The 27,984-nt window shown below is 45.8% G+C and overlaps 1 protein-coding gene across 2 annotated transcripts; it reads right to left on the reverse strand.

Annotated features, from left to right (window-relative positions):
• On the reverse strand, positions 1 to 26,920 carry COPZ2 (COPI coat complex subunit zeta 2). 2 transcript variants are annotated; one of them, XR_010025953.1, is made up of 10 exons: positions 26,732 to 26,920; positions 24,603 to 24,671; positions 21,151 to 21,232; positions 19,452 to 19,543; positions 18,210 to 18,265; positions 14,219 to 14,296; positions 11,177 to 11,228; positions 10,935 to 11,062; positions 7,304 to 7,342; positions 750 to 812 (listed from the first exon to the last, which is right to left on the reverse strand). XR_010025953.1 is itself a non-coding variant. In XM_063136450.1 (9 exons), exons 1-9 carry the CDS (start codon positions 26,870 to 26,872, stop codon positions 765 to 767), a joined length of 657 nt encoding a protein of 218 aa, XP_062992520.1. In that variant the 5' UTR covers positions 26,873 to 26,920; the 3' UTR covers positions 1 to 764. The 2 variants fall into 2 exon arrangements, 1 of the variants encoding a protein (XP_062992520.1); XM_063136450.1 differs by lacking the exon at positions 10,935 to 11,062 and having other exon boundaries at positions 1 to 812.
• Between the last annotated feature and the right edge of the window lie 1,064 nt (positions 26,921 to 27,984).

Here is a 27,984-nt window from a genome sequence, read left to right on the forward strand (position 1 = left end):
TTAGATCGGTAAGCATTTTTATTTTTACTTTCCACATTTATTCCACTGCTGCATTCAGTCTAATCCAGACTTCTATTAGAATACACACCACACGTACAGCCTGCTGCTTCCGCCAGCCGTCCAAAGAATCATGAAAAACTGGCGAGACTGGCCCAAACACACGTCTTCCTTTCAGCCATCTTTGTGAATCTGCGGAAGGGGTTCTGGTGTATTCTGGAATATCGGCCAAATGGCCAGGCTGGCAAGGGTCGATGGGAGTTGTAGTCCAACACAATTGGAAGCCACCAGGTTGCGGGAAGGCTGCCCAAATGAATTTGTGCATGATCAGAGATGCCGCGGATCTAATAACCAAGACCAGAACGTGCTGCCAACATTGGAGAAGTTAGACAGATGGGCCTCTGGCAGGCTCGTATTCTCCCAGTTGGGTCAAGTTATGCATGCCATTGTAAGCAGCCACGTGATGGAATCAGGGCTTGTGGGAGACACAGACATCACCTGCCACCCTCCTTGGAATTCCCTGTTCCCTCTGAAATAATATGTATTGTTCCCTGTTGTAATGTAAAGTATTTTGGGGGTGGGTGGGGGGGTCTGTTTTGAATGGGCTATTCAGACCCATTAGCTGTACAAAAGCCCTGCTTCCGATGGAGATGAAAAGGGCTAGGACCGGTCTGTTGACATTTAATCCTTGGAGGCAAACGGGAAAGGCTTCAATAAGGCAGTAAAGCAAACAGTTCAGTCAAGATGCTCCATTTGGTTTGGTTGTTTTATTTTAATAAGGACCACTTAATTTGTTCTTTGGCAGATTGCAGAACCTATGAACAAGTGAAGGAAGAAGAAGAAAAAAGGAGAGAAATGAGAATGATTAATTCCTTCCATCTCAGGTATTTTGTCACATCCTTTCCCAATCAGCCTCACGTCTACTCCTCCTACGCTCCCAGAGGCAGTTCTATATTGGGGGCAATTGGGGCAGTGCCTGCCACCTGTCCCCCACCTACTGGTGGCAAAGAGATCCCCCCCCAACTAGATACATGTGCAGCTGCAGAGTGCCACACCTGATCTTCTCCTGTCTTCCTCTGGCAATCACAATAGAACAGCCTTCCTCAACCTGAGGCGCTCCAGATGTGTTGGACTACAACTCCCAGAATGCCCCAGCCAGCTCTGCTGGCTGGGGCATTCTGGGAGATGCAGTCCAACACATCTGGAGCACCCCAGGTTGAGGAAGGCTGCAACAGAACATTCAACATCTGCTCTGTCCTCCATCCTACCAGCCCCAATGGGCACAGGCTGGCATCGTATTTCCCATATCATGGCATGTTCACCTTGCTGGCTGGCTAAGAGCATGTCCAGATGCAACAGTCATTCCCAATGTTCTGGTTCAGCCCACTTTTTGACGACCTCCCCCCACCCCACCCCTTCGCCCAACATTTCTGCTCTAATTATATGCAGGAGCATTCACAAGATGGTCTCAAGATCTACCGAGAAACAAAACAAAAATGTTCTTGTTTTGGTCCCGCTCAGCATTCGGTGATTGTTCACAAGGAGCCCACTGCAGGTTTCATTTTCATGTTTTTTAGATATCACACTGCATTGCGGACCAGTTGGCTGACATGGCAGTATAAAATAATAATTAAACAAATGAATGAACTGATAGGTTGGATCCAGGCTTAGTCATACTTAGGATAAATCCACTGGAAATCAATGGGCCTTAAGTTAGTCATGACTTGCTTGTGATATGATTTCAATGGGCCTACTTTAAATATGACTAAATCCAATCCAATGTGTTCGCTTTCTCGAACTATGGAGACGGCAGGAATCCAAAGATCTTCCCAACCCAACTCTATGCTGCGAGACAGGACCATCCAACACTTGCCACCCCACTGCCACTCATCATCCTACAGCAGCCTTCCTCAACCTGGGGCACTCCAGATGTGTTGGACTGCATCTCCCAGAATGCCCCAGCCAGCTGGCTGGGACATTCTGGGAGTTGTAGTCCAACACATCTGGAGCGCCCCAGGTTGAGAAAAAGGCTGTCCTACAGCAATTGTGCAGAACCTCTTTCAACCTGAAGGCTGAATTCCATTCTGGAACTCTCGGGGCCCACATTCCGATGGTGGGCAGGGCTAAAGCAAAAGGGGTGGGACCAAAATTCCAGCATAGTTTAGCGTCAGGCTCCTCCTGCCAGAAACTGAGCCTGAAGAGAAGCATTTCAAGCTTTTAGAATTGGTTGAAAAAAACACAACTGTACAAAAGTTGGGAAACCACCAAAGGATTGGTTGTTAGGGAATAGGACTAGGACCAGGAGAAGGGGGCATACCTTTCTGTGGACTTGATTTGGGCCCTGAGTCTCAGGTTCCACACCCCTGTTCTACAGGTTTCAAACTATGGTGCCCCTCAAGCAGAAAGCAGGTGCCCTGCAGAATATGCCCACAGTACAACTTATCCCAGCAATATGCATGATGGAGATGTGACTCATGCTGCAATCAATTGCTGTGGCTCAAATTCCCTACAAGTAATGGCTTTTAACTTGGAGACTCTTCTCCAGGGGCCAAGTCCTGGTGAACCTTGGCTCAAATGAAGTCCTTGAATCAGTCCTATGAAAAGGAATGCAATTTTTGAGGCGTCTCAAGGAGAATAAATCGCTGGACGGCTAGATAGACTTGCTTTGGCCATACCGAACGCTAGGTGGCAGCTGTGCCTTTTAGATGGAGAAGAAATGTTTGATGGGAAAAGCTCACTGAATGCAAAATTAGGATGTGAGGCACTTCAGGGATTTTGTGGGGCCCTGTGCAAAAGGATGTCGAAGGCCCTCCAACTCTGTCTTTTGGAATTATCCTTAGACAGAGGAAAAAGTCCTACAACCCCCAGCATTCTCCACCCATCTAAACATGCATAGGATTGCAGCCTTAACTGATTTTATACAGCTCCCAGATGGGGCTTTTAGTACAGGCCTGCAGCAGGGGTTTATTTAGGCCAAAGCAAGATAGGTAGGTAGGAATCTGGGGGTTGGGTTGTGCTTAAGCCTTAATAGGGTGACCATATGAAAAGGAGGACAGGGTTCCTGCATCTTTAACAGTTGTATTGAAAAGGGAATTTCAGCAGGTGTCATTTGTATATATGGGGAACCTGGAGAAATTCCCTCTTCATCACAACAGTTAAAGCTGCAGGAGCCCTGCCCTCTTTTGTATCTGGCCATGCTAGGCAGGGCTCTGCAGCTTTAACTGTTGTGATGAAGAGGGAATTTCACCAGGTGCTACATGCATACAAATAACACTTGCTGAAATTCCCTTTTCTATACAACTGTTAAAGATACAGAAGCCCTGTCCTCCTTTTCATATGGTCACCCTAGTTTAAGCTAATTCACTGTGTCTGAATACAATACCCCCGCTTTTACTTACTTTATTTTTACCTTATTATATATTACCCCATCCTCCGTGGATGGTCTCTCAGGCCAGATAACCAATGTTTACCAAAAACAAAAAACATGCTAAATAAAAACATTAATTGTGTTTCTACTTATCCACTTAAAAACACTCACTGAAAACAAACCTTTCAATCCAGTTTAAAGCAGTGGAAAGTGCTGACAGATCCAATTTCGGTGGGGCTGATTCTTTCAGTTAGAATCAGCTGGAACTCCAAAGGAGCTATCCAAGGTGCTGAACCCTATCCCCAAAATAGACCCATCACCTTGGAGAGCTCCAGTAGAGTTCTGGCTGAAACCCGGAATGGATTTTCAGCCCCACCAGCCTTTTCTGGTCCAAAAAGAACCATAAGGAGGGAGAACCAGCAGGGGGCAGTGAAATCACCCCATTGGCAACCTGGGCAGCAGAGTGAGCAGATCACGGGACACCTGGTTGCAGACATCCCCACGATGGAGAGATGTACTGTTTTTCTATTTAAATTGTAATAATTTATTTCCAAATTTATATCCATACATATACTGTAAATTAGCATAGGCAATTTTATGCCATTTATTGCCATCCTTATTGGTGATGTGTATAAGTGGCCAAGCTACTGTTGAGTGACATCACGTCAGCACCTCCATCTAAAAGTGACACTGGGGATGATGGGGAAGAAGGAAGAAATCAAGGGAGGGAATCGAAGTTAGGCACTTCTAAAGTCTCTTGATTTCAGAGGAAATCCCATGTGCGCTTAGCTCTCTTTCAGAGGAATTAGTGGGCCACCAACATAAATGGCACAACGCTGCCTATGCTAATTTATATGTATAGATATACATGTGGAAATAATTACTATAATTTAAATAGAAATACCACACCTCCAGCCAACTTTTATACACAAAATTAAGCAGTGGGGCAGACAGAGCCAGGTATCACGAACCTAACAGACCCCATCCAGCCATTGGGGTATTTTTGTTCCCCCCCAAAATGGGCAAAGCAAAGGGAGATGCTCATGCTGATATTTATATCCTGCCTTTTTTCCTCTTGCAAGGAAACCAAGGCAGCTTGCGCGATCCACTTCCTCCTCTCCATTTTTATCCTCTCAACAACCTTGTGAGGTAGGTTAGGTTAAGAGTCAATGACTGGCCCAAAGTCACCCAAGTAAGCTTCATGGTGAGGTGGGGACTAGAACCCAGATCTCCTTAGTTATAGTCCAGCACTCTAACCACTTCACCACACTGTCTTTCAGATTTGACCCAGGGATGTACCCTCTAGGAGGCAACAGTGTCCCTCAGTGCCAGTCCCTCTCCGACTTTCTCCCTGGCCATTCTGTTTTACCTGGGCAAAGTGTTATTGCAGTTGCAAGATACCTGGTAGTCCCATAGCACTAATTAGAGGAATTGTTGATTGCCCTTGCCTAAAGCTACAACTATGCTACTATGGGCTAACACAGACTCAAACGGGTTTAATATTTCACTCCCTTTTGCCAAGGAATCCTGGGAAAAGTAGTTCTGCAAGGAGTACTGGGAATCTCTAATGGAGAATTCTTAGGGTTCTCATTGTACTACAATTCATGATAGACCAACTATATAAAACCCATACCAGTATGGAGTCTAGGGCCGAGTACTAGTAGGACGTTTTGCAAATTAGGGCAAAAAATGTTAGCTCCTTCATAGTGAATGCAGGAAGCATTGCCTTCACTCTGAGTTGGCTTTGTAACAGCATGTCCTGAGCAAGGAGTTCAACAAGAGCCATTAACCAACTAGGGCTGTGCAGGGACCCCCCCCCCGATCCAGACCTTCCAGATCAGATCTGAACCAATTTGGATCGATCCGGACCTCTTCCGAACCAATCCAGATCTGAATCCGGAGCAAGATCCGGAGGTCCGGATTTCTCCCCATAGACTTACACTGGAAAAGAAAAATGCCTATAACTTTTTTATTTTTCAGGATACACACATGTAACTGGGCACCATGATAGCTTCCACATAGGATCTTAGGCATGGCCACTTTGAAAGAAATGGGATCATCTCCTGGTTTTTAGCGAATTTTTAACGATTTAACCCTCAACCATTCCCCCGATTTACAAAACTGCATTAATCTCCATCATTTTTCAAGATACACACATGTAACTGGGCACCATGATAGCTTCCACATAGGACCTTAGACATGGTCACTTTGAAGGAAATCGGATCATGCCCTGATTTTTAGTGAATTGTTAAAGATTTCAGCATTCCCCCCATTTACAAAACTGCATTAATCTCCGTCATTTTTCAAGATACACACATGTAACTGGGCACCATGATAGCTTCCACATGGGACCTTAGACATGGTCACTTTGAAGGAAATTGGATCATGCCCTGATTTTTAGCGATTTTTTAAAGTTAAACCTCAACCACAATATCCTTCAGAAATAAAATGTGTATTGGAAGGTAACAATGAAAGTGCATCTCAGGACAACAGCATTTCAAAGGGAACACAGTGTTCCCTTTGAAGTGCTAACATTGTCCTGAGAAGTCCGGAGCTCCGGATCGAACTGAACCGATCTGAACCTCCCCCGACCCGATTTGGACCCTATAACCAACCAAAGGTCTGGGCACTGGAGGTTGGTGGTTCCGATGTCAGTGGGGCAGTGAATCCACTCCATGTTTCAGTCAGAACCAGTCAGAACTATAAAGGAGCTATCCAAGGTCCCCTGGGTGTGGGAGAAGAGTATGGGCTTAAATATACGCTGTTCCTGATTCAAAAATTGCAGCCAAGTCTGTTTCCCATAAGCATTACTGAGGCACTGTCTTCCCACCATCATGAACCAGACTTTTATGCAACTGAAAAGACTGATCCCAGGTGGAAACCTATTTCCAGATAAGGTCTCATTCTGTAGATTGGGGCAACTCAGTTAAAGCAGAGGGAAGTATTTTTGCTGATGGGGCGAACAGCAGCAGTTCAGACCGACCAGTTTTATTTTGTCAACTACTAGTAGTTGACAAGAGTCACTTAGCAAAACCTGGCAGGGAAGCCCTACTGCCTGTCCCCTTGGGCTACATGCCATCAGGATTAACTTGGAGAAGTTGATTTGTATGGAGACAGCTAAAAAAGTGGGGAATGAGAAATCTAGGGGGGGTGTAATTCACTGTCAGCATTTTCCAACCTGTGTTTGGATAGCATCTGGTTACAGGCAGCTTTATTTCCACACTTGTTTCATACTCTGTATCCTTTGCTATGTAAACAACAGACACACATGCACTTACCTCCATGACCACATACTGATGTGATGCACATTCTGCGCAAAAACATCAATTAGACTCCTAATGCTATGCTTGTTTTTAAAGAAAAGCTGCTTTCGGGGAAGGGGAGGGGGAACTAACCCTTCACCCTACTCTTTTCTCCTGTGGTGTTTCAAATACATGTTTTACAAGGGCAAACAAACATCTTTGTGGGATGTGGGACTGTCCATATGGAAGTGGCAAAATGTTGCATCTTTTCTGGAGAGGTCCTAAGACTGCTTCCAACACATAGACCATATACTAATAATAGTAAACTCATTCTCTGAACGTGGATCTATAGGTAGCCAAACGTGTCAGCAGGCTTCAGGGGAACCACAATATTTGCAAAACCCAAGTGGGGGGATGCCCAAAGAGTCCAATTTTGGGTGCTTCTGCCCAGTGGCCACAGAATGGTGAGTGTTTAAGGGGGGAATGACAGAAAGCAGTGGTGGTGGTGATGAAACCAAATAGAGAATTCGGGGGGGAGGAGAGAGGAGTATTACCGGCAAGCTGAAACCCTGAACAAGATCACTCCACGCTCAACAATTTGTTGCAGTCTACATCACAAAATTTAGATCACACAATCTTGCTACCAGCTAAGACAGCAGAATATGAGACAAACTCCAGGTGACTTGAGTAGACTTACCTGAGTGACACTGTGCTCTGATAAAGAGCTGTCATCCACCTAAAATGGGAGGGGGAAATGGTTAGGATAGCTAAGGGAAATGAAGATTACCTGGGAAGAGGGGCAAAGCAAGGGGAAGGACCAGAGGAAAGTCAAGGAAGCCATGAAAGGCAAGAAGTCTTCCTTAAAAAGGGGAAAGTCTCGCCCAAATGGAGAAAATTAAAACAACAAATGCAATCCAGATTGACAACAAACCAAGCAAAGAAAGAATTAAAGCTACATCACACCGGGGATTAACACGCTCCCTACCTTCGCTTCTCTGCCGGTGTTTTCGTTCCTCAGTTACTTCCTCTTTTCAAAACAGGAAGTACAGAACGAGCACGAGGCCCATTGAGTCCGCTGCTTTAATGGCGCTGCTTCTCTTGCACGCACAATTCCGAGTTTAAAAAAACATCGGACTTAATGAGGGTGTTTTTTGTCACGCAAGAAAGGCCAGAAGGGGCGGAAGGCACGTGGGAGGCTGACGACTTCATGCGAGAGACCTGAGCAAATTCCGTGAGTACCCAGTAACGAGTATGCGATAAAACGCTCGTCGGATGGAGCTTTTAGCAGAGCAAATTGTTGAAGCATAAAAAGGGTAAAATGTCCTTCAGATAGATCAGAAGCAAGAAACTAGCCAGTGATACAGTAAGGATCGTTTTGTCAAAAGGGATGACGATTTTGGAGAGATACCTCTAAACCTCTTTTTTCAGGAGGGAGCCTGTTGAACTTCGCCAAACAGAGTTATAACAGATAGGATTTCAGAGCTAATTGACAAATTGCAAAGTAAAAGCAGGGCTAGATGGTATCCATGTGGGTTGAGAAAGAATCTTGTCTGAAATTCTGGAGAGCTGTTGCCAGGCAGCGTAGAATGAGTGTGGGGAATCTGTGGCCATCTCAATGTGGTTGGACTCAAACTTGCAGGGCATGGCCTATGATCAGGGATGATGCAAACTGTAGTCCGACATCAGGAGGAACCCAGGTTCGGCACCTGGTGTTGATAATACTGAGTTAGAGCTCCATCTGACGAGCGTTTTATTGCACGCTTGTTACTGGGCACTCATGGATTTCTCGGACGTCCCGCACATGACGCTGTCTGCCTCTCGCGTGCCTTCCGCCCCTTCTGGCCTTCCTTGCGCTGCAAGAAAAACCAGAAAAAGTCCAGTTGCTGCTCTCTCCTGCTTTGTGTGGGAGAAGCAGTGTGATTACAACACCTGACTGAATGGGCCTTGTGCTCCTTGTTTACTTCCTGTTTTCAAACAGGAAGTAACTGAGTGACAACAGAGAAGCGACGGTAGCCAACGTTTCTTCCTGGGTGTGATGGAGCTTTTAGATGGGTCAAGGATTTAATTTGGTTTAAGTCAACTTCCTATGTTCCTAAATTCTCTATCAGTTCTTGGGACTGCTGGCAGCTACAGTCACCCCAAGGACTTTTCAACTACAGGCCATAAACACGGAGTCACAATAACTGCTGGGGGTGGGTAAATGCATGCTGGGATAGCTCTGCAAGAGCCAGAAGCCTGGCAACTGATATAATCCCCTTCCAATCCACCATCAGAGAAGCAAACCTATGTGAACTGTGTTGCTATTTAAAATAAAGAGCAAGGCATTCACACAATACTCACCCAGGTTTTTTAAAACCACCACCATGCTGCAGGCTCACATCAGCCTTATGCAAAGCAATCATGCAAGTGGAGAGAGTCTCTGTATAGCCTGAGTAAATGTGAACATGGGGTTGGATCCAGACGCAGTCATACTTAGAGAAGACCCATCAAGATCAATGGGACTTGAGTGATGACTCACTTAATTCCCTTTGATTTGAATGGCTCTGCTCTAAATATGGCTGGATCCCGCCCCATGGCTTGCAGTGTTACAACTGCTTCTTCACTTCTCACCTTTAAAACTGCAACTCACACAGCATGCTTCGAAACCTACATGACCACGCCATGCCACCAGTGGTGTAGTGGTAAATTCTGAAGCCCAGACACTCATCACGGCAGCCTGCCACAGCCACGACCCCAAGGAAAGGCTAAAAATGCCAGCAGCTGTACTGATCCATTTTTTTTTAAAAAAAAAACAGTTCTAGCAATGCTCATCTCTACAGTAGGTCTTTTATAAAGCTACTGGCTCTTGATTGCCCATTCAAGACCAGGCTACTCCAAAAATACTTTGCATTAAACTAGAAGCACATCTTCACGAAGGGTTTGCTCCGGAGTTGCTTCGCAGCGGCAGCACAACATCTACATGATGCAGCTGGCATTGTGAAGCCAGCCAGGGGCAAACTCTGGAAACTCTGCTCCAAAAAAGTTGGGCACAAAAAGTCACCATGGGTGCCCCGACTTTTTTGGCAGCACAGCCCATGGCACCCCCTGATTGGTCGCCATGGGTGCCCCACACCTCTACAAAAGTACAAAATATAAAAAGGGGGAAGGAGAGGAACGGGTCCATTCCTCTCCCCCTTTTTTTAAAAAATACAGTATCCACGGATACATATAATAAAAATAAAACAGTGGGGGGGGGAAGGAACGAGGCAGCAGAGGAGGACACAAGAAGGACTGGGAGAACCAATTCTTTTCGCTCTGGCTGCCCATTCCTCCCCCCATTTTCATTTATTTTTTATAATCTCCATCTGCAGAGCACCACAGATACATTTAATAAAATGGGGAGGGGAGGAACGAGGCAGTCAGAGGGAGGAGAAGTGGTTCTCTCAGTCCTTCTCACATCCTCCTCTGCTGCCTCGTTCCTTCCACCCCATTTTTATTTTTATTATATGTATCTGTGGAGCTCCGCAGATAGAAATTAGAAATAAATAAATAAAAGGGGGGAGGAATGGCCCCGTTCTGTTCCTCCCCCCCGTTTCCCCTCCCCCCCCCGACACGTGGGCTGGAAAAATCACACTTCCTTCCCTTGCAAATGCCGGAAAGGAAGGCAAGTGCGGGTGCAAGGTGCCTCATGGCATCAAAGCGCCCCCTTAAAGACGGGGGGCCGGGGAAAGCTCACAGCTATATATTGTTGCTGAGAACATTCATTTCCTCTCCCCAGCTACTTTGGGGATTGCAGTTAAGCTCAGAGGGAAGAGGGAATTCTGAGGGGGGTGGCAGATGAAGTTGGCATCCCTGCTCAGAAAAAGCTCCTGGTGCTGCGTCCCAGCAAGCCCTGGTTCTACCACACCACTGCAAGCCATAGACACACGTGCGGTTCACATCTGGGGAGAACACTAGAACATACCAGTGGAGGCTGGTGGCTCCAACGTTAGTGGGGCAGTGAATCTGCTCCGGGTTTCAGTCAGAACTCTAAAGAAGCTATCGGATAACTGCTTTAGAGTTCTGACTGGTTGACTGAAACCTGGAGCAGATTCACCACCCATCGACATCAGAGCCACCAGCCTCCACCGGACAATACTGTGCTGGATGGCCAAGGATCTGTTTTGGATTAAGGCACTTTCCTATGCTCCCAAGTTCTCTAGCAACTCTTGGGACTGCTAGCAACTAGTCCTCAAGGGCTTTTCACCACACGGGAGAGGGAATCTCCCCTGACAATGAGGAATGGTGTCAATCCAGCCTGCCGGCATGCTGCATTTATACAACGTGCTTAGAAAGAAGTGGTGTCTTACTCCTGCCTCCTGTTTCTGAGAATGTTCCGCTATTTGTAGAACCTCTCGGGCAGAATTTCACTGTTTTCTGAGTTACCCGTGATGTAATCAAAGAGAACAAAGCCATAAGCTGCCGGCTCCAGGTTCGTCTGGGGTGGAAAGAGTTTCAGGAGGAAGATGAGCAGGTGGATTAAGTGTAAAGATGATTCCAAGAATTAAAAGAAAACCAAAAACATGGCAGAGGAGAGAGGGTGACAACTCACCCTAAAATTCAACTTCTGGATGACTTGCTGGGGATCGCTTTCCAGAATCACACTAGATTTGAAAAAGAAAGAGAGAAAATAAGCAACTTGTTCTGCATCTCTGGTCATGGACAACCCTGGAAGTGACCATAAGAAAGGTCTTCAAGACCATCTTTTTTGTCCTTTTGTGCTCAATAATGGTGTAGTTGTTATTCGGCTGTTATGAGGTGTCCTGAAAAGTGATTCCGGTACAGAGAAATTGCATTTTCCCCTAGCGATCTAGGGGAAATATTTTGTTTCTGTCCAGTGCACTTATTTGAAGAAACAGATAGTACAAATTTAAGCTGAGAAATGCCACAAGCACCTATTGGCCAGTGCCTAGGGCGTCAGAAGTGATGGACACCGCTGCAGGGCTCCTCGTGCAATGTTTGACACTTATTCTTTTTCTGCAAGCATGGCAGCAATTCATCAATTCTAATCCCCTCTCTTGAAAAGGAGGAATTTCCTTTACTCATGAATCCCAGGCTGAGCAAGCCTATGTGTCAGGGGTGGGCAACCTGCATCCTTACAGCCACATGCAGCCCTTCGCCTAATTTCAAAAGCCCTCTGCAGGCAATCAGTTGAGATCTCTGGCAAGAGTGATCTACCTCTTCTTCAACAGCCCAGTGGGTGGGTTGGAAAGGCTGGGAGAGAAAACGGGGTTGGCAGCAGAGATGGGAAACAGGTGACTCCACCAACTTTTGATCACTGGCTACAGCCCTCCCCAAGGCCAGCATGTGAACCTCCATGTGTCCCATGGAGAATGCAGCCCTTAACAGAAAAAAAAATTGCTCACCTCTGCTGTCATTGATATGTGTCCTTTGAAAATCTGCTCCTTTTGGGGCCTGACGGATCCCCACTGCCTGCCTGGCTCGGCTCGCATTTGCAAACTCAGCTACAGGCTTTTTCTGAAATCTGGGAACATTCTGCAGGGTGTGTGTGTTTTTCCTTTCATCAATAGTAGGGTGACCATATGAAAAGGAGGACAGGGCTCCTGTATTGAAAAGGGAATTTCAGCAGGTGTCCTTTGTATATATGGGGAACCTGGTGAAATTCCCTCTTCATCACAACAGTTAAAGCTGCAGGTGCCCTGCCCTCTTTTAAATCTGGTCACTCTAGTATAGCTCCTGCAGCTTTAACTGTTGTGATGGAGGGAATTTCTCCAGGTTCCCCACATATACAAATGACACCTTCTGAAATTCCCTTTTCAATACAACTGTTAAGGATACAGGAGCCCTGTCCTCCTTTTCATATGGTCACCCTAGTCAATAGAAAATTACACAAATTCTGGCCATAATGTGTGTCAATTCCAGCTGTAATTTGCTCAAATTGTGACCACAAATTATGCAAAATAAGTAAATTATGGCTGCAGTTCACGCAAATTTCACCTGCAATTTGCACAACTTTCCACTGATGAGAAAAAAAAATGAGAACCAGAAAATCCGCCAGATGGCCCAACTCCATGCAGATAGAGTTGGCCCAGCTTGCAGGTAAGCAAGCCAAAGTCCAGCAGGCTAAACTGCTGAAAGCCCAATGAATTCACACACACCTGGACAGATCCCTCCAACATCCCTACCTGCTATACACACTGACCGAGGCATAAAAACACTGAACACAGAGGGACTTACTTCTGAGTATACACGCATAGCATCGCACTGACTATCTCAAAAAGTAGAGGGGACACATTTCAGATTAAAGTAGTGGCACGTTTTTAAACATGGGTTAATTGAATTCACATTTTAAGCTGGATTCATTAGTGGGGTTAACGTTTAGCTGTACTTTCTGGACAATCTCCAGAGGGTTTTTTTTTTGTCTCTGTGAATTTGAGGAGCCTTGAAAGGCTTTGGGGCAATATTGGTATACTGGATTTTAACAATTTCTTCTGAGTAAGAACTTTCACCTATTTATTTATTGATAATACTTTTATACTACTTAATATACTAAAATATCCTGTGTGGTTCACATTAAAAATGCAATATAACAATGTAGAATACAACAAAAATAATAAATAATTAAAAACATTACAACAGAATAACAACAGAATCCCTTCCAAGAAGGGAAAGCTCATGTGAACAAGTGTGTTTTTAGGAGGTGTTTAAAACCTGCCACTGTTTTCTGCCTCTTTGTCAGGATGGGGCTACGGCTCCCTGATTTAGTTTCTGACTCTGATTCGGAATTGGAGGCAGAACTAGAGGAAGCCCAGCCAAGACAGGAAGTGGGAGAGGAAATTCCCCAAGATTCTCCAGGAGTTAATGAAGAACCTTCCCAGGGACTTATCGAGCAGGAAGGCTGGGCTCAGAGACCATCTTCCTCCCTTCCCATGTAAACCTGGCCTTTGTCGGAGGGGGAGGGAGCACCTGAATTGATAGATGCCAGAGCTCACCACCGAGTTAAGTGGGCAGAGCTGAGGGGAGGCGGAAGGCGATCCGCCAGAGTAGTTGCTTGTCAGAAGTTCAGCTGGGAAGACCCTTCCTGAAGGCAGGATCCCAGAAAGAGCTGGTCTAGCACAGTGAAAAATCCATGCAGTAGTTGAAAAGGCAACTGCCCTGCTTCAGTAGCTATCGTAATAAAAGTGCTAGTTTGCCAATTAGGCCCAGACGACAGCTCCCAGCCTTTGTAGTCACTTTAGAGGTCAAGAGGTGCTATTAACTGAATAAAAGAGTTTGTGGATTGCACAGCAAGTCTCTGTTGCCTCACTACTCAGCAGGAGGGCTTGGTATCCCTGACACTCTTGACCACACATGGGACATTGTTCAAAAGGGTGGGTGCCACTACTGAGAAGACTGGCTTACATACCACTATCTGGCAATAGTCCATTAGTCATGGAATGACCAGTAAGTCCTCCTCAGAAGATCTCAGGGGTCAACTGGGTCTATATAGGGGAAGCCGGTCAGCTAGGTATCCTGGTCCTGACTCATTTAGGGCTCTGTAGATCAACAACGAAACCTTGGCTTAGTAGCTAGTATTAACTCCTTCATCTCTCTCTCCCCTTAACATGTTTTCCCTCTTCCACGTGAATCTCACCCGCCGTCAACGATCTCATCCACTATAAGAAACACTCCATCCATGTTCTCCACCAGGGTTCGCTTCTCCACGTTCTTTCTAGATGCAAGACAAAACAAGGCAGCTATGAACGCTAGAGACATATCACCTGCCCTACAGATATACACAAGTAATCCCTGTCCACTGGAGACTCTGGGAAATGAAGCCCTGCCCTCTTTTGCATCTAGTCACTCTAGTATAGCTCCTGCAGCTTTAACTGTTGTGATGAAGAGGGAATTTCACCAGGTGCTGCATGCATACAAATGACACCTGCTGAAATTTTCTATAGAACTGTTAAAAGATACAGGAGCCCTGTCCTCCTTTCCATATGGTCACCCTCCTTTTACCAGCTTTGGGTGGCATGCCCAATATGGCCATTCCTGGACCATATTAACTTAGCTACAGTAGTACAGTCATTGATAACTTCAAGATTGGATTATTATAATGCACCTGATGTGGGGGCTACCTTTGGGCTTGGTCCAGAAGCTGCGGCTGGTGCAGAATTCACTGCTGAGTCTGCTAACTAGGGCCTCGTTCTTTAGCAAGTTACACCTCTGAAGGTAGGCTGAGGTCTACTCAGCGTCCCTGCAAGGTAGGCCCCACCTGAACGTCCTAATTCCTAGGCAGCCACCTCCCTAGCCCTGTCCTTAGCCAAGAAGAGCCAGCCCTTTGAGAAATAAAACCACACACACACACACTTTAAGGACCAAAGCAGGTTTATTTACACAAACTAAAATCTAACTTGTAAGACTCTGGTCAGGCAATAAAAGCCAAGGGGAAGGGAGAGAGGGGAAAGAGAGAGAAAGGGGGGGAGTGAGGCAAAGTACAAAGGAAAGGTTAGCAGCAAGCAATCACAGCATAAAACTTGCCACAGCTGGTCTCCCCTAAAGTATCCAGACACTTAAAGCATAAAAACCTATCTAAACCCCAAGCAGCATCTCCCAGCTCAGAACAAATCTTCCACCTGATACTCGTGTAGCCCACAGGAAGATGGAAAGCCTTGGCTACCTGCTTCTTTATCCCCTTGCCAGTTGACGGGTCCCATGACCTGCCTCCACCAATCCTATCCCCTGACGAGGCCCCATTCCACAACACATTCTTTCTCACAGCGGGGACACATCAACATCCCAATTAGCCTTGATAAACTCCCAGGTGCTGTGGTAGGAGTCGAGACTGCCGGGCACAGCCAATTACCCAGCTATGAGATCGACCTTGAGGAGGCTTCTCTGGACTCCCTCCTTCTGGCCCAGCAGCCCAGGCCAAATTAGATAGTGAAACATAATCATCCGGACAAGACTTAGTTGAACAAGACCGCAGCCATTTTGGACTGTCCTTCACAACACCCTTGCAAAAAGAACTGCACTTGCTGACAATAAGCTACTGGGCCAGGTTCAAGGTGTTGACGTTATCATATAAAGCCCTAAACGACTTGAGACCAGGTTACTTTAGGGACCACCGCCCCCCCCCTCGTGCCTCTGTCCGACCTTGCGGTCATCTGAGGGAGCATCTCTGAGGGTGTCACGTGCTTCTGCGGTTCGCCTCAAGAGCATTTTCAGCAGAGCACTTAGGGTTTTAGCACTCACCCTCTGGAGCGCTTTGCCAAGTGACATTAGATATTCAGACGTCTTCTTAAAACCCATTTCTTTACAGAGGCTTTCCCTGAAGCGTGACCCAGCCAGCTATGGTTTGTAGAGCACAACAGAGTGCTCAGTTTTATTCCTGATTAATTTGTCTTGTGCTGCTTTTATCGTTACATTTATTGTTGTTTTTATGGCATTGAATTTATGTTCGCCACTTTGATACCTTTGTGGAAAGCTGTAGATGTATTTGGATAATTCATAAAGGATGGCAGGGGCAGCTGGAGCTTCAGCTATAGATCCCCGTCCACTGAGAAATTCTCCTGTGCCAATCCCATTGAAAAGAATCAGAGCAGTGAGCTACTCTAGAGCACAACAGTTTCCCAAGGAGCTTTGCCTTCATCTGCAGCATGTAGCTTGGCTTACTTGCTTGAGCCATCTGACATTCTTTGTTCTATAGGCAGCCTTTTTTGCAGTGTACTTATTCTCTATTTGTGACAAAGAACGATCTAGATCAGTGGCAGGCAGACTTATTTATTAAATTTATAAAGTGCTGCATAAAACAAATTTATCTGGACTTCAGGTATGCGGGATCTACTTTGAGTTTTTTGTTAGGACCGGAGTTCCACTAACTAAAGCCAAATTAAAACTAGTGGTCTGGGGTGTGGTGGAGAACATACTTTTAGAAATAAAAAAACAGGGTGCTTCTGAGCATATGCTGAGACCAGCAGTGGGTTTTCAACACCAGAATTGAGCCCGCAATCCAATCACACAAAATTCCACCCCTGGTTCCCATCCCCCATGTTTTCTTCCATCTTAGTGACGTAATTAAGAATGGGGAAAAAGAAGCCTTTTTTGTTGCCGCTATTCTTAAATGATTGAGATCCCTGCCAAGAATTCCATTTTCTTTTTGTGTTTTTGCAGTTCGCAAGTTCTCATTTTGAAAAGGCCTCATAGTGGGCAAAGTACCTGTGTGTGTGTTATCTCTTGATGTCTCTAGTCCCAAGGTCAGAAAAAGGGCCGCTTAATTGGACTGAATGATCTCAGCTGCTTTCTTTTGGGAACTCTCTCCCCACCCCACCCACACACACATACCCCACACCCCGTTTGTCCAATGCTGGGCCTCAAGGCGGCTTTACAAAATTAAAACATATACAGGTAAAAGCTATAAGTAAAAATATACAGAAGTTAAAAACACAATTAAATAAGTTTCAATATTAAAACATTTCCACATTTAAAATACATATTAAATTTTAAAAGTCTAAAACATACTGTAGATCAGCCTTCCTCAACCTGGGGCGCTCCAGATGTGTTGGACTGCATCTCCCAGAATGCCCCAGCCAGCTGGCTGGGGCATTCTGGGAGTTGTAGTCCAACACATCTGGAGCGCCCCAGGTTGAGGAAGGCTGCTGTAGATGGAGGTCCACATTATTCAGCAAAGGCCTGCTGGAATAAGAAAGTTTTCTCCTGCTTCCAAAAACACATCAAGGAGGGAGCCAGTTTAGCTTCCCTAGGAAGGGAGTTCCAGAGCACTGGAGCAGCCACCGAGAAGGCCCTCTCCCGCGTTCCCACCAGGTGTGCCTATGATGGTGGTATGACTGTGAGGAGGGCTTCCCCTGAACACGGGCAGGCTCGTAAAGGAGAATACGGTTTTTCAGACCACCTGGACCTGAGCCATATAGGGCTTCATAGGTCATAACCAGCCCTTTAAATTGTGCCGGGAAACAGACTGGAAGCCAGTGGAACACCTTAGAGTTGCCAGGGGCTTGAGCATATAACCAGGGGGTTACAGTTCCCCATTGTCTTCATCTTTCATTTGCCTTTTCTTTTTGTCTGGGCCTGTCCTATTTGAAGACCCGCACCTATGTACATATAAACGCAGCTTTTAAAGCTCAACTAAAAACTTTTCTTTTTCCTAAAGCTTTTAAAACTTGATGTTGTGCGGACTTTCTACTGTTAGTTTTACCCTACCCTGTGCCTGCTTACCCTACCCTGTTGGCATTCTCTTCCCCTCCTTATTGTTTTACTATGATTTTATTAGATTGTAAGCCTATGTGGCAGGGCCTTGCTATTTACTGTTTTACTCTGTACAGCACCATGTACATTGATAGTGTTATATAAATAATTAATAATAATAATAATAATAATAATGTTATTTTTCCCTTGAAAGATTTGTTTCCAAATGGATTCTGGTTCTTGTATGTCTTTTATTCCCAATAAACACGCTACCTGTTGTTTGTTTGTGTACTTCGTTCTAAATTGTCTCAGTACTAAATCCAGAGCCTTCCTCTTGGTTAATGCTACTGTTGAAGGTTTTAGGCCCAAGTCTTAGAAATAGAGGGTGCTAGTTTCCTCCCCACCCCATTTCATAAATAGGGATTTCCCATGATACTCACCGCAGCATGTGGTTGAGAGATTCAAAGAGACAGATGAGAACTGACATCAGCATCAGCTAGGAAATAAGTGGGGGCGAGAAAAGAAACTCACATAAACAAATAGAAAACCAAGGGTTCTGCTATTACTGCTAAACATGTATTTCTCCCTAACTGCACTAGGTGACATGCAGAACAGTCTGGAAACAGGTTGCTTTCACATGAGGACCCTGTAGCTCTGTTGAGGCACTGCTTTTCTGAAATCATCTGGAAGGAGAATCAAAATGGATCAAAAGAATTACTATAGCACTGTATTATTTGGCAATGAAGCATCTCACTGTATAACAGGGGTCCAGAACCTCAGGCCCAGGGGCAAATCCATCCCTCTAGGGTTCCCCAGATGGTCACACACCCTTTCCCCCAACCACTGATTTTTTAAAAGGTTTTCTGGCTTTTGTATACTTTCTTCCCCATTCTAAAAGGTTGAAATGGTCCTCCTAAGGCGTAGAGCATTTTTCCCCCAGTGATTTATTGCACACTCATGATTGGCCACTCAGGGAAGTTTGCAGATGTTGTATATGACATCGTCAACCTCCAGGATGTCTCCCACACTTTCCCCTCTTTAACCCACTTTCGAAAAGATTGGAGATAAAGTGATAAGGGATGCCACTACAGTACATTGGTAGCGCCATCTAGTGGTTGTATAATGAAAAATATAGACTTTATTGAGAGAGGAAGTCTTTGATTCAAAGCACATGTCCACCCATGTAAAGAAGCTGATTTATCCTGCAAAGAATCTGAAAGCAGAAGCCCCGGTAAACTTCAGGAGAAAAGGCCTGATGTGGTAAAGCCCTTAGTTACTGGCAGGAAGAACTTCAAGCAACAATATGCTGGTATTTTGGCCCCACCCCTTATTCCCATTGGCTCTGCCCACCATTGGAACGCAGCCCACAAGAGCTTCCCCTAAATGGAATTCGGCCCTGGGACTGAAAGTGGTTCTTCACCCCTGATGGTACAAGATGTTCCTATAAGGTTTATTCAAGGTCCTGCTCAGCAAAGGTTGCCTACAACGTTAATTAGAAACGTGTGGCTTCTTCCTCTAATGGCTTCCTGTTCAATATGGCCGTGGCATTACTGCTGAATTCTGAGAAGCACGCGTGAAAGACAAATAAAAATCAAATACAATGAAAATACAAAGTATTCTTCAGCCACTCTTTTGCTCATTTCCATGTTAGCTAAGAAGCAGTTCCCAGAGGAACCATTTACCTCATTTTCATGGGGACTCCCCACCACGTAAAAGAAAAGATCAATGCTGCTTTTATAGACAATGGTCAGACCTTCTAAGAAAGCAATCTCACCTGAGAAGAATTTGAGAGAGAGAGAGAGAGAGAGAGAGAGAGAGAGAGAGAGAGAGAGAGAGAGAGATGATTAGTAGGCAGGGTCTTGAAGTATCCATCATGCCCTGTCTCATTTGCTTGTGTATTGGCTTGTGACCTTCTTCCTGATACCCATACTTTTGATATCCAACTACTCAGCAGTACTCATATTGCATCTTGTAAGGTGGTGAAACTACAATGAGCTACATCTTTGGCTGTGCAGGCTTGTTTGCCTTTAAAAGGTGACCAAACCCCTAGTGTGCAAAACTGTCTTAGAGTTGAACAGTTAAGTGGTTCACCTTATCTTTATTTGGCTGCATCTGGTCTAACCACAGTGTATCCTAATATTAGCACAGCAAGGCGGAGCAATTCTGCTAAGGGCCAGGGACTAAGGGCCAAAGGCAGGCCTACTAGTCTTCATAACAGACACCATTGGCATGATTTTTTAAAACTTGTTCCGCTTGCATAGGTTTACAGCAGTAGGAGAGAAACAGGATTTGGGCTTGGCAGACAACCTTGTGACTAGGTGGCAAAAGAGAAAAGCACTCCTGTCCTTCCAGATCACAGCTGCTATTTGTACACTGGTACGTCTCTGAAGCACAAACCACTGGAAGGGAGTTGTGTAGGTCAGCCAGTCTAACACATTTATTCATTATTTATATATTATTGCATTTATATCCCACCTTTTTTCCTGCAAGGAACCCAAGGCGGTGTACATAATCCTCCTCCTCTCCACTTTATCCTCACAACGACCCCTGTGAGGTGGGTTGGACTGAGAGTCTGTGACTGGCCCAAAGTCACCCAACGGGTTTCCATGGCCGAGTGGGGACTAGAACCCGGATCTCCCGACTCCCAGTCCGACACTCTAGCCACTACACCACACTGGCTCTCACCATTGGGAAGATGCCAGGCTGGGAAAGGCTGACCTAGGTAAACACGTAGTTATCATCTCACTCTGCTCCCTTATCAGGAGCTAGATTTGTTTTGTGGTCAGACCAAATTCACTTCCCCCCCCCCAAAAAAAACCCTTCTTAAGGTAGCCTGTTGACACTCGCCCTTCTCTGCCTTACTCCATGCCCTGTCTCTTTGTCACTGTAGCCCACATGTAACAAGAAGCCACGGGTAACATGGGTGAATTTCCTCGTGGGGATTCCTGTGGCAGCAGCTGCCATTTTGAATATTTGGAGAACTGCAGGGGTGGGCCACAGTTTGATGTTACCCGCAAACCTGGTGAGGGTGGGGTTTTGGGTGGTTGGCAAGCCACTCAAAACACTAAAATGACCCATGGGTTCTGGATGGTTTGTCAATCACCCCCAACATCCCACCCTCACTAGGTTTGCACTGGAAAACAAGTTATGCCATGGTTCGAATATTCAAAATGGCAGCCGCCCCTGCAATTGGAAGCCCAGTGGGGAAATTCAACCATAGTGGCTTCTTGTTATGTGCAAACCATGTCTGTGTGGGCCTCTCTTTCTGTTCACTCCTAGCTGCTTGAAGAAGAGAGCTGGGGTTGTAGGCCAGGCGGTACAACTCAGCAGGCCGGATTATGCTCTCCTGGTTGCCTCTAAGTAAAGTGGCCTCATACTCACTGTCAGTCTTGTGGGTTTTGTTGAAGACGTTTCTCTCAAAGCATTTCTGTTCTTTCGTAGATGGAAACATGTCATCATAATACTGTAGAGAGCCAGAGCAAGAAGCTTAAATCAAGGATGAGACAGGACAAGAGGGAAAGAATAATCTTTGTCCAAGCCTATTTACACCAGGAGTGGGGGACGTAGAGGCTGTGCAGATGTTACAGGGCTCCAAGACTGAGTCCAAATGACACAATAGTCAACAGTTGATTAAATAGTCCACGGTAGACTAAATAGTCCATCATTGACTATTGTGTCATGTGGCAAGCATTTTCCACACAACGGTTGGTTATTTCACAGAAATAACCAATGGAAATAATCAACAGTGTGCAGAGTTAACTATCTGCACAACCGTTGATTATTGTGTCATCTGGCGGGCTCCGTTGACTATTTCACGGGCCTATAGGGTCGTGAGGCAAGAGCGGTGGAAACCCCTGCCGCTTTTGCCCCGTGGGGCTTTGTGGGCCTGTGTCATTTGTCCCGGGAAGCGTGTGGGAGCCGCCAATCATGCGATGCCCCACACGCCTCCTGGGACGTGCACAAATGCAGATATGGGCGGAGGGGTGGAAGGACCTCTTCTGCAGCATCAAACCGTGGGGAAATCCCGCCCGTGGCCCAATACCCAAAGCCCATTTGTGGATATCGACAGGGTGTGGAGGGAGACACTCATTGTCTCCCTCTGCGCCCTGCCGATATCCACAAATGGATAGCGGGGGAAGGGGGAAGCGATACACTCAGCTGACGCTGTCAAGGACAGCGTGAAGTGATCGTCTCCCTTCCCCCTCCCTCTGCTTTTCATTTGGAAATGGGGTCGGGGGGATGCTTCCATCCCACCAACCCCATTTCCAAATGGATAGCCCTAGCGTGGCAGAAATAGATGCTTGCCTGACGCTGTCCTTGACAACGTCAGGCAAGCGTATCCTTCAGCCACACCAGGCAGAGGGAGACGCTGACCTGTCGCTGTCAAGGATATCAGCAGGGATGGGACATGCACGTCCCAGGGAACATGGGGCACCATGATCGTGCCATACGGTGCTGGTTCCCATGAGAATCCCCCTTCATGCTGGGTTACCCCACAATTGGAACAGGAGGAGGAGAGCGCGGCACCAGGTACTCTCAGTGCGGGGACCTGGCACGAAGGGGGATTCTCATGGGAACTAGTGCTGCTATTCCGTGGAGAGAACAGAGGGGTTGGGGTGGGCAATAGTCAACTCTGCGCTAATAGTCAGCTCCACGGATGACTATTTAGGGGGTACCCAAGACAACATGGTAATAATCATCTGTGGAGTTGACTATTTGCACAGGGTTGACTATTGTGTCGTCCGAATGCAGCAGCATCCATAACCACTGGTGTTCCTGGCTGGCATGAATGGGAATTGGAGTCGAACATCTGCAGGGCTCCAGGTTCTCTGACTTTGGTCTATGCTTAGAATTAGAGATTTTATTTCCCTCCTATGGGGAAGAACATTTTCTAAATATGTTCTGATGCCCCTTGGATGGACATTTGAGATTCCTGGGGGAGACACCACCCATTTTTTAAAAACAAACAAACAAACAAACAAACAGAAAAAGTCTTCAGAAAGCCACATGAACTCTACCTCCAAGCAAAGTTGGGTGAAAATAAATTAAAACCCTCTGTTTCCCCAAATGTAGGCAGTTCAACACCCTCCCTTGTTTTGACTGGGCTGGCTGGGGCTAATGGGAGTTGAGGTCTAAAACATTCTTCTCCATTCAAATTACCTGAAGTTCAAAAGCCCCTAGATGTAAAATTTGGTAAACATCTGTGGGAGAACAGTCTTCATGGGAAATAGACAGCAACAGTTATCAGCCATCATAGCTAAATGGGGCCTTCATATTCGGAGGCAGTATACCTCAAACACATGAGGGTAACTTAAGAGTGACCATATGAAAAGGAGGACAGGGCTCCTGTATCTTTAGCAGGCCATAGCTAGGCCTAAGGTTTATCCCAGGATTGTCCTGGGGTCAAACCTGTTCATCTAAGTGCCACACAGGGCATCCAGCACTCAGGCAGGGACGAACCCGGGATGATCCTTAGGTCTAGCTATGGCCACAGTTGTACAGAAAAGGGAATTTCAGCAGGTGTCCTTTGTATGCATGCAGCACCTGGTGAAATTCCCTCTTCATTACAACGGTTAAAGCTGCAGGAGCCCTGCCCTCTTGACCAAATGCAAAAAAGGCAGGGCTCCTGCAGCTTTAACTGGGCACTTCTTACAACAGAACACTTCTTACATTCTCATGTTTTAATGTTAGGGTAGGCAACATGGTGCCCTCCAGATGTTTTGGATTACAACTCTCACAACCACTGACTGCGCTGGCTGGCGCTAGTGGGAGTTGAGTTCTAAGACATCTAGGGGCACCAAGTTGGGGAAAGCTGCTTCAGGGAGTAAGCCCCTTTGAACACAGTGGGAATTACTTCCAAGTAAATGTAAATAGGGTTACATTGTAAGGTAGATAGAACCTTAGTACACCATCATATTTCAACAGAACCAATTGTTTATCTGTGATTTGGGATTTTTTTTTTATCTTGTCTCCAAAACTGTAGTACAATTGGAGAAGATGCAGAAAAAAGGGTGACTTGAAGGATGCCCTTCATTACAAAGACTGGCTCGAACAACTTATCTTTTTATGACAAAGGAATCTGAAAATGTAAGTGTTGTAGAGAGAATGAAGAGGGCATAAGTGGTGAAATGAGAATGAAAATTATTCCTTGTCAGAATTCAAAAATGTTGGTTCATTGGTCAAAATGGATGTGTTTACCTTTAAGAGAAAAGGAGGTTCTTCCCACAGTTTTGAGAATCGACTGATGATACCCACTGAACCCAAAGACTGTTTGCTTATAACCAGTGGGAACAACCTTTTAAATGGACTGGATGGCTACATGGAGGAGCAGTATAGCTGGGACTGCTAGTCGTGGTGGCCAGAATGTCTCACTTTGAACAGGATGCTGGAAGTTAACAAAAGAAGATGAATGTTGCTTTCTTGCATATCCCCCGGAGTGTGTGGTTGGTCTTTAGCTAAACGATTCAGCAAAGTAATTCTTAACCTCTGGGATATGATCAACAGGCCTGCCCCAATGGATCCAGAGAATGGTCTGAGGGCCCATGATCCTATTATGTTGTTATAATTAAGCCAGTCTCACACCGATTAGCGTATGGATGTGAAATAGTCTGGGAGGTTCAGATAAGCCGCTCTGGCTTTCCTAAAGGACACATGGGATAATTATCATTTGTAAATGTCAGTGAGACAAATAAAATAAATCTAAGTCTATATTCCATCTCTGATATTTGTCTGGCCTTCATGGATCCTAAAGAGAAATTCTGTATTCCCTCTCTGTAAAATGGTGTTCATAACTCTACCCTGGTCTTACCAAAGCTGAACTAGAGGTATCCTACCTTGGCCAAAAGTCGCTGCCCAAAGCTGTCCAAGATGAAAACCGCCTTGATGGTGTAAAGGGACGGTTCCTAGGAACAACATGAATGGTTTTTTAGGGGCAGGGCTATGATGTACAGCCCAAAAAATGGTAAGTTAACCTCATGGAACATCCCATTCATAATACGTGCACACATCATCACTTGAATCTCCATGCAAGAGAACTCCCGTATTGCTTTTGCTTGTACTGTTGCTGCCATTGTTTTTATAAAGCATGGAAATAGCATATTTAATTCACATTACAACCTAATGTTCCCTCTATTTCCAGTGTTCATGCTGTGAGTGCCATTGCTTTTGTAGCCAAAGCAACACCACCAATACCCAAAGGGGAGGCATCAGTAGGCCCAGGGGAACCTCAAGGTTTGCAGAAGAAGAAAAAAAACCTTTAGAACAAAACCCTAAGGGTGTGGGACCCCCCAAAACAGGCGATGAGAAGTGAGCATGTCTGGTACCCATGGAATGCTGGCGGTAGGGGGAAACCGAAAACCAGGGAAACGGGATGGAATGGAATGGCTGGAATCATGAATAGCAACACTCTATGCTGCAATATTTGTTGCAGTTCCATTTGTATTGTTTAGGGAGCAATCTTATGCATGTTTAGACAGAAAAAGTACTACAACTTCCATGATGGCTGGAGGATGCTGGGAGTTGTAGGACTTTTTTCCATCTAAACATGCATAGGATTGTACCAATAATAATAATAATAATAATAATGATAATAACAATGTTAGGGTGACCATATGAAAAGGAGGACAGGGCTCTTGTATCTTTAACAATTGTACTAAAAAGGGAATTTCAGTAGGTGTCATTCCTATGCATGCAACACCTGGTGAAATTCCCTCTTCATTACAACAGTTAAAGCTGCAGGAGCCCTCCCCTCTTGACCAGATACAAAAGAGGGCAGGGCGTTTGCAACCTTAACTGTTGTGATGAAGAGGGGATTTCACTAGGTGCTGCATATATACAAATGACACTTGCTGAAATTTCCTTTTCTATGCAACTAAAGATACAGGAGCCCTGTCCTCCTTTCCATCTGGTCACCCTAGACAATGTGACACCACCAACATGCATGGAACTTCACAGTATAACATGCACAAAAACCCAGGGCATGATTCAACGTTATTCCATACCCAACAATTACTTTGGCTTGTCGTTATGTGCAAACCAGGTCTGTAGCTTTCTAATATTGTTGTCCTCTGAATTGCAGGATCCGCGGATCCACCTCCATTTCCCCAGCTCCAGAGTGTTGATGTCTACCTAGCCTTTATAGTCTAAGACCACCTGATACATTTATATTGTCACATAAGGTATTTTGTATATAGGCAGGACATAAATTGAAGAAATAACAACAACAACAATAATAGCATCTTTAGGTAATTACCACACCACCCCTTCCCCTATAGGAATTACTCTCATATTTGGAGTTCTCCCTGAAGCACACTTACTTTAGATATTACTTCTTTAACTGTAGCCTAGTGAAACCTGCAGATGACACGATGCCACGTCAGACTGCAGGTAGTGGCTAATAGGATAGAATATTTCCCCAAACGTTACATAGTAAAGTAGCATGACAAGGGGAGGATTCGGTTACCCTAAGTTCGAATATATATATATATATATATATATATATATGTATGTATGTATGTATGTATATATATATATATATTGGGGGGGTAACATCTCATTTTTGATATGCAGGGATTTGGGTTTCTTTCTCTCTGTGTGTTTTTAAATACCTCGCCCCCCTTCCCCACACACACACCTGCGGTCTGAAGGGATACAGTCAGGTGGGCCACCTCATCAGTCAGGTGGGCCACCTCATCAGTCAGGTGGGCCACCTCATCAGTCAGGTGGGCCACCTTGTCAAGGCCATCGTATCCTGTCTATATCCTCTTTTGGAAAACTTTCCGATGCGCCTCCCCAGGAACACGCGCATCTTTTCATCTCTTGGGCAAGGCGCTTCAGAAGAAAGTTGGTCAAAAGTTTAGAACAGGAAAGGTTGGGAGGCGGCTTCTGGGGGGACGTTTCCGCGCAGGCATTTGATCCCGTTCTCGCTCCGTCACACCATTCGCAACCCTCCCCACTCTCGTACCAGCATCAGCCCCGCGGGGATTTCCATGGCTCCAGCCGGCACTCCGCCGGCGCGATCCCCGCCGCCGCCGCCGCCGCCTCGTCCCCTTGCAGCGGCCCCGAGGTGGTCGTGCTGACGTGGCCGGGCCTCTGCCTTTTGCATCTCGGAGCCCTCCACGGCAGAGATCAGCTCCAGCCGAACTGGGGCTGCTCCGCCCCGCTCGGGCATTGGGTGGGCTGCAACACCCTCCCTCCGGTTTCCAGTGAATATATAAGGCAAGGCTCACTCCTAAAATATGTCCACGCTGGGAGCCGGGAACAGCGGAAGAGGGGGGAGCAAAGAGGTGGCGATTTGTAACCGGAGAGGAAGGCGGGATGGTGGGTCGTGGGGGCGAGGAAATCACAATACGAAGTCACCATCGTCTTTGTTTTTCCCGAAGAATCCAGTCTTGCCCAGCCTGGCGCCGTCCAGATTTGTTTGGACTACAACTCCCAGAGTTGGCTGGGGGATTCTGGGAGCTGTAGTCCAACACATCTGGAAGGCGCCAGGATGGGCAAAGCCAGAGATAGATAGATAGATAGATAGATAGATAGATAGATAGATAGATAGATAGATAGATAGATAGAAAAAGACAAATTGCCGAGAATGGGTGGGGAAATGCCGTGGGGAGGGGGAGGGGGAGTTGGCGGTTATCCATCACCATGGTTTGCGATTCTTAAAAATAATGTATTTTATGGAACTCTTTTTATGTGCAAACTTGAGGCAGGGCGATTGAAACGAGCGTAAGTGTGGCGGTAGTGGGCAGCTGGCTACTGATAAACTCTTGTCCTTCTGGCAGATTTTATTAACCCTCTTTCCTCCCTTTATCTGATAGCCGTTTCTCTTTCTGGATGTTTATTATCAGGGCTAAGCTGGAGCCCAGGATTCCAAAATTGGTTTTGGACATCAGCGTGCTTAATGCCTGCATGCGATATTTTAGTCATCCACACTACTGCTTTATAACAGTTTTGAAGTGCACTAACAATTGTTGGGGCCCACGACACATTCCATATACTGTTTTCGAACTACTTTCAAAGTGTTGTATCCCGCTTGGTGAAGATCTGGCCCTTATAGCAACCTTGTAAAGCAGGTCGGTATTATTATCCCATATTGCAAGATGGCTTGTATAAGGCAGCCTTTCCCCGACCTGGCGTCCTCCAGATGCGTTGGACTACAACTCACATTATCCCCAGTCAGCATGATCATTGGCTATAATGGTGGGAGTTGTAGAACAA

Source organism: Elgaria multicarinata, chromosome 11, assembly GCF_023053635.1.
Source record: "Elgaria multicarinata webbii isolate HBS135686 ecotype San Diego chromosome 11, rElgMul1.1.pri, whole genome shotgun sequence".
NCBI classification, from domain to species: Eukaryota; Metazoa; Chordata; class Lepidosauria; order Squamata; family Anguidae; genus Elgaria; species Elgaria multicarinata.